General features: G+C 34.9%; 1 protein-coding gene across 1 annotated transcript; it reads right to left on the bottom strand.

Moving 5' to 3' along the window:
- Positions 1–205: 205 nt before the first annotated feature.
- On the bottom strand, positions 206–4,077 carry LOC124375119 (actin-related protein 3B-like). The gene is made up of 2 exons (XM_046833226.1): positions 3,852–4,077; positions 206–370 (listed from the first exon to the last, which is right to left on the bottom strand). The coding sequence occupies exons 1-2, from the start codon at positions 3,948–3,950 to the stop codon at positions 221–223; spliced, it is 249 nt and encodes an 82-aa protein (XP_046689182.1). The 5' UTR covers positions 3,951–4,077; the 3' UTR covers positions 206–220.
- Positions 4,078–6,917: the final 2,840 nt, after the last annotated feature.

Genomic DNA, 6,917 nt, shown 5'->3' with positions numbered 1-6,917 from the left:
AGTATATAACTGTAATCCGAAAAATCCCCCCTTTTAATTATTGAAAACTTTATTTACATTGTTACAAAAGTTTTTACAAGATTTAATTGTAATAAAGTTCGATCATATTAATGGATAATTGTAGAAATATATTGATCAATGAATGTGGTATATTACTTCAAGGAATTTACCTAGTTTACTACAACTCAAATGATTTACTTTGGTGCAATGTGTTGGATGTCTAAGTTAATAGATTGGTCGTTGTAAATACAATGTATGAATAACAGTGGCCATCACAACTACTTACCGTAGAGGCCAGCATGCTTCCACCAAACCAAACCGCGTAGCGTTGCATGTGGTGGGAAATCACTTGAACATCAATCTTCTTCGGCTGTAATACAGAGCAAAAAAAATTATACTAATAACATAAACAATCCCACAAAAACAAATCTACAGGGTGGAAAAAAAGTTATGGAAACGCTTTCACTAATTTTGTATGGCTTCACTTATACAAATTAAATTTTGTACATCACCACTTGTATTAATAACCTAGTTTTTGAGACCAGTGGGGACATTTTATCTTTTCAGGGGGACGGCCCGTGAGGAGTCGGACGAAAATCTTAAATGTAAGCATAGGCGAGTTTGGTATCAAATTAAAGGTCTAGTAAAGAGAAACTCATTACCGCAAACCGCACTTAAAAAGGTTGACCCTATCAGAGTACGGGCCGTATGAATTTCATGACAAAGAAATTTAGTAATTTTGTCTTGTGAAGTAACTAATTTTACTTTCAGTAGTATGTTTTATGTCGGTTATGTAAATTTGAAAAACAATTTCCAACAAAAAATTATTTTTTTACCTCTACATTTGTTGGATAACAGTAAATAGGGGTTTCCTGTCTTGTCTTCAAGAAACTGAGAGTATTCAATAATACCACCATAACTCCTTATCAACATGAGGTCAAGGTCCAGTCCCTCCAGTCCTTTTATCTCAGGCAAACATAAACTGGTTTAGGCAATACAAACAGTACTGTCACAGCAAAACTCCACAGTTTTGTATTTTTAATATCAGCTTGGTATTTAGTCTACGTTATAATTTCGTCCACGTAATATAAAGTTGAAAGTCTTCACTAGAAGGTACTGCGATAGTTATAAATTTTTTTTACTGAAGTGTTTACATTTTATTCTACTAGTTTTAAAAGCAATGTCACTTAGTGAGTTTGAGAGAATCACGCTGCTTATGATGCCTGGGTATGGATATCTAGTTCGTCCCTATGAAGAAACAGCGCATTTGTTTAATGACACTTTTCTTGATAGACCCCCAATTAGTAAGTCAACAGTGTTTAAGACAGTAAAGAGATTTGAAGAAACTAGAACAGTCAAATCGGCAACAAATGGAAAAAAATTTTTGGATGTACTCCAAACATTTGTTGAAAAAACCAGCACCTCGGCCAGAGTGGCTGCAGAAGATCTTGATATGAGCCATACCTCAGTGTTGAATGTTTTACACAAAAACAAGTATCAACCTTTTAAAGTAACCCTAACCCAAGAACTTGCAGAGGATGATTTTGATCGAAGGACTGCATTTTGCGAAATAATGATGAGAAAGTGTGACGAAATTCAAAATGTTTTAAGTTCGATATTGTTTTCAGATGAAGCTACATTCTTTGTTAATGGACAAGTTAATAGGCATAATTGCCGTTACTGGGCCGACCATAATCCACACTGGATGATAGAAGGCCACACACAAAGGCCTCAGAAAGTGAATATGTGGGCTGGAATAATAAACAATAACATTGTAGGACCGTTTGTGATAGATGGAAATCTAACAGGCGAAATTTATTTCAATATGTTGGCAAATAACATTTTGCCAGCAGTGCGTGCTCTTCTTGGGACAAATTTTAATGCAGTATGGTTTCAGCAAGATGGAGCACCGCCCCATTACTATTTGCGGGTGCGCAATCTGTTAGATGAAGTGTTTCCTAACCGTTGGATTGGTCGCAGGGGTACCGTTGAGTGGCCGGCTAGGTCATCGGATCTTAATCCACTAGATTTCTTTTTGTGGGTCTTCTTAAAAGATAATGTGTATAAAAACTAAACCAGCCAACATTGAGGAGCTGACAAATCGTTTATTAGAAGAAGCAAGAAGAATTACACCCGAGATGCTTCAAAATGTGACTGCAGTAGGTTTTTATAATAGACTAGCTCATTACCAACAAGTGTTCGGAGAGCAGTTTGAGCACCTCATTTAAAAGGTATGGTTATTTTTTGTAATACGTAGATAATTTTTAATTTAATTCTTTTGGATAATTGTGTTCCATAAAGTGTCATTTTCAGTCAGAACAGTTTACTTGAGACTGTGAAATTGCGGAGAAATAATAATTAATCAAACGTTACTTATGAAATTCAAACGGCCCGTACTCTAGATAGGGTCAACCTTTTTAAGTGCGGTTTGCGGTAATGAGTTTCTCTTTACTAGACCTTTAATTTGATACCAAACTCGGCCTATGCTTACATTTAAGATTTTCGTCCGACTCCTCACGGGCCGTCCCCCTGAAAAGATAAAATGTCCCCACTGGTCTCAAAAACTAGGTTATTAATACAAGTGGTGATGTACAAAATTTAATTTGTATAAGTGAAGCCATACAAAATTAGTGAAAGCGTTTCCATACTTTTTTCCACCCTGTATTTTAATGTGATTACAGATGACACACACCAAATTATCGTTTGATAAACAGTGTCTTACATAGTCTTTTCCAGAATAAGATAAGAATCAGGATGCCTGTTGCTTATCAAATTTGATACATTTACATATACGCACTCAAGAAATATAGTAGACTTTCATGCAATATTAATGCACTTCGTATCAAAAACTAAACTAAAAGTTCCTGAATAAATCCAAAATTGCAGTAGTTTGATTAAATAAAGATTCAATATTCCTTGTATTTTTATTACATGGTGACTGTAAGCTCGGTATCTCGGTCTGTTGCTATCGACGATCTTGGTACGACACTCAAATAACTCTCAACCTTGAAGAAAAAAATCATGAAAGTAACAAATAATTCAACTATAAACTTGATTTCATCAAAAGAGTGTCAACGGCTTCTCTCTTGTCGGTATTGACAAGTTTGTCCGCTCAATTGTGCACCCTTTTTTAGAGCATTGTTCTCCTGTGTTGTCACTATAAACCTACTGGTTTATACACACAATTAAAACACAAGTTTATCAATATTACAAAGTTACTTAAAAATGTATGATTAAATTATTATTAATTTATTAATTAAAGAAAACTTTTCTGATTTTCCTGTTACTTTATAGATATTATTATTATTGGTCTTACATACTGTTCTGGTTATGTAGCGAGTGACTAGTAGACCAAGTCAAATGGATATATTTATGCATGCAACAATTAAAAAATATTGTTTATATTAATAACTAATTACCTATAGTTTTGTTAGTTTGTAACTCAACCGACAAAATTAACAAGAACTGCTGTGTTGAACAGCTTCAAAAATTGGTTTTTAAACTTTACAGTTAGTTTTGAATGATGAAGAGAAGTTTTGAACCCTATTCAATACATGGGCTACATATAACTAGATGTTGGTTAATATGTTTAACTTGATTATGTAGATAAAACATTTGAGGTCTTTGATGGTATTTTACAGTATTACTTAGCATTTTCTTTAATAACAGTAAAATCTATCTTGAAAAGTAATTCATATGGATGAATCAGCAGGTAAATGAAAAACAACACATTGTAATCTTCAGCAAATTTGCTAAATAGGACAAATATAGAGGATTCATCGAGTCCCGTACACGATAAAGCAAGGTGTCTGCAGCTGTGAGCTACTGAAACTATTATGTAGGCAACTTACCTTGATGTGTCCTCCCGAGAGAGCTTCAGAGTCCCGAAGTCGAGCATCAACTACCCGTTTAATGTCTCTCTGGAGCCTCCGTCCAAAGTCTCGGAACATCGTAGAACCTCCGGACAGAACGATGTTGTTGTACAACGGCCGCCGGACATCAATCGGACAATTCTGAATGACGTTGTCGACTATGTCGGATATCGGCAGAGTGAAGTCTGGGTTTGAGAACTGTTTGTAACACAAGTATAGCAGTAGTTCAGTGGAAACAATAATGCATATTTGTTCTATCCCAGCCCTATACAGGGTGATTCATGAAGTTCTCCCCCACTTCTACAGCACATTGTACTAGTAAAAATAATGAAAAAATGTTATATAAACATAGGTCCGAAAACGCTTCGTTAGCGAGTTACAGCTAGCGAAAGATTTCACCTGAATTCCTGGGTAAAGAGTAAAATAAAGCCATACTGAACTTTTGGAAAGGTTAATTAACCCTCCAATGCTGGTTAGAACTGCCTTAAGTGCTGGGCATTTTTCAGTATGTTTGCAAGCGTTTAGAAAGTTTTTTTTTATATACTGTTACCTTAATGTAAATACTACATATTATATATCATTATTTTCAGGAAAGATCACAGAATATGATAATAATACTTATATGACTTACCTTTACATGGTAAAATATTGCTGAATGTAAATCTTGACAAAAAAAAAAAAAAGTTTTTATTTTTTCACTTTGAGCTTAGATATCATTTCACCAAAGTTATGAAAATAAAAATCCAAGATATACAAGTTGTAGGTAATTTAATAATGAACCCAAAAGTATATACATCTTATGGGTTTACATATTGACAGAATTCACTCAGAGCAAAAAACGATAAATTGTAACACGTAAAAAATCAGTGATATTTGAAACATTGTGTACTACATTGTAACACCTTTCACATTCCTTATTGCACTAGACCTACTTAATTCACTCATTTTTACAATAAAACACAATATAAAACAGTAATAGTCAACTACAACACCAAAGGTATGATGCAAACAACGACGGAACAGCAATAAACAGAACGACCGAACCGTATGACTTGGAAATAAACATACGCTTAGAAACAGCTGTCGTATAGCGCCGGTCTTTGAGCAAAGACGTGCTCCATAGAGTATAACGAGTTCCGCATTTCTTCTAGTTTAATACTATATAAAATAGTTCGTGATATTCCGTAATATATAGCCACTAGCGTGGTTTAAAGAGATCGCGTTTCTGACATCGCGCTCCCGCGAGGTCAGCACTGGAAACAGGTACGCTAACATCGCGCTACGCGATGTCAGCACCTGGAGGGTTAAGTAAGAAATATCATGGATTCTTATGTATTTTTACCTGATAAAGCTAATAAAATATGTTTCAGAACTGTACCTGTAGTAGTTTTTGAGGGATTCAGGGTTAAATGCAAAAAATTGGGGCACAAAACAATGTTTTTTTAAGTTTGATGTACAATAACTTTGTTAAATTGGTAATAAATACATAAAAGCAACAAACATTAATTGTAGAGAATTAATTCTGAGAAAATTGATATAATCAAAGTCTAAAATAAAACAGAAATAAGTACCAAAAAAAATCGATTTTATTCAGTATAATACATTACTAGTTTTAAGCAAAATTAATCAGGTTGGGCCAACCGTACGCACCTTTTTATAATAGATGTTCGAAAATGAGGCCATCATTATCAATAAATTTTGCAGCACGTTTGTGTATTGCTTTTGTTGCGTTTCTTAATTTTTTCAGGACTTCCCTGTATCTGCACAGCCGAATCCATAATACGGGCAATTAATTCATCACGAGAATTCACTTTTGTCTTGTATACAATGTCTTTCATCCATCCCCAGATGCAATAATCCAATGGAGATAGATCTGGTGATCTTGGTGGCCAAGGGTGAGGCCCTCCACGACCAATCCAGTGTCCAGGAAATTGATGATTTAAGTAAGCAGAAACGGCACGTGAAAAGTGGGGAGGTGCTCCGTCATGCTGGAAGTACAAATTTTGTCTGAGATGTAAAGGAACATTCTCTAACAGCTGCGGCAACTCTTCTTGAAGGAAATGCAAATAGAACTCAGCATTTAGGCGTCCAGGTAATATGAAAGGTCCAATCAGCCGATTGTGCAAAAGGCCACACCAGACATTGACGCTAAATCGGTGTTGAAAGTTTCTGTTCCACTACCTCATCTGGATTTTCTTCTGCCCATGAGTGTTCATTGTGCAAGTTATTGACACCATCCCAAGTGAATTGTGCCTCATCCGTAAACAAAATACGCTTGTAGAGTTGATTATTAATATTCAAAAAGTTGCAAAACTCCAAGCGAAGCGGACCATCCCCTAGCTGTAGATGTTGAACCTTTTGTTTATGAAACGGATAAAATTTGTTTTTGATTAAGTGACCTCCACACCGTTGACTGCGAAACTCCTATCCGCCTAGAAATACGTCGTGTACTTACACCTGGACTGCGATGAACAGCATTAATAACAATATCATCATCAAGTTGGACAGCTCGTTCATAATTGGTTCTAGTACTTGGTAGTGATCCTGTTTCCCGAAGAGTACGAAAAGTTCCTGAAATTGTTTTGGTATCTGAAATCCTCCTATTAGGGTAACGTAGTTCATATTCTTCTACAGCAGCTCTAGCATTACCATTACAGTAACCCAAAATAAAAACCATATCAGCGTATTCCTCTGATGTAAATAAGTAAGGCATTTTTTCGCTGAATAAACAATCGAATTATAACTCACAGAAAAATTGCATTTAATAACACGATTCACAGAACCCGATCTCCTGCTGTAGCTTGCAAAACACCACTAATGCACAGTTCTAACGTAACAGTACAGAATACTATTGTTGATCAGCTGTTATTCGTGTGTTACCAACTTAGAAATTAATAAAACAAAAAACTGCATTTCGATGATTAGTAAACAATAATGGGAAAATGTTTGCTTCATTTATTTTCGAACATTTGATGTAAATTTTTATTAAAAAAAAATAAATGTAATAAAACATGATATTTTTATTTACAAACAAATTTATTTAAA

Source organism: Homalodisca vitripennis, unplaced genomic scaffold, assembly GCF_021130785.1.
Source record: "Homalodisca vitripennis isolate AUS2020 unplaced genomic scaffold, UT_GWSS_2.1 ScUCBcl_13612;HRSCAF=23917, whole genome shotgun sequence".
Taxonomy (NCBI): Eukaryota; Metazoa; Arthropoda; class Insecta; order Hemiptera; family Cicadellidae; genus Homalodisca; species Homalodisca vitripennis.
The sequence above is the reverse complement of the archived record's forward strand: the minus strand, read 5'-3'. Positions and strand labels throughout refer to the sequence as shown.

Excerpts from the sequence above, each read along its gene's own strand:
- LOC124375119 (XM_046833226.1), bottom strand. The coding sequence starts at position 3,950 with ATGTTCCGAGACTTTGGACGGAGGCTCCAGAGAGACATTAAACGGGTA. Across the intron at positions 371-3,851 it reads TCTCGGGAGGACACATCAAG|CCGAAGAAGATTGATGTTCA; the intron begins GTAAGTTGCCTA and ends TCTGTATTACAG.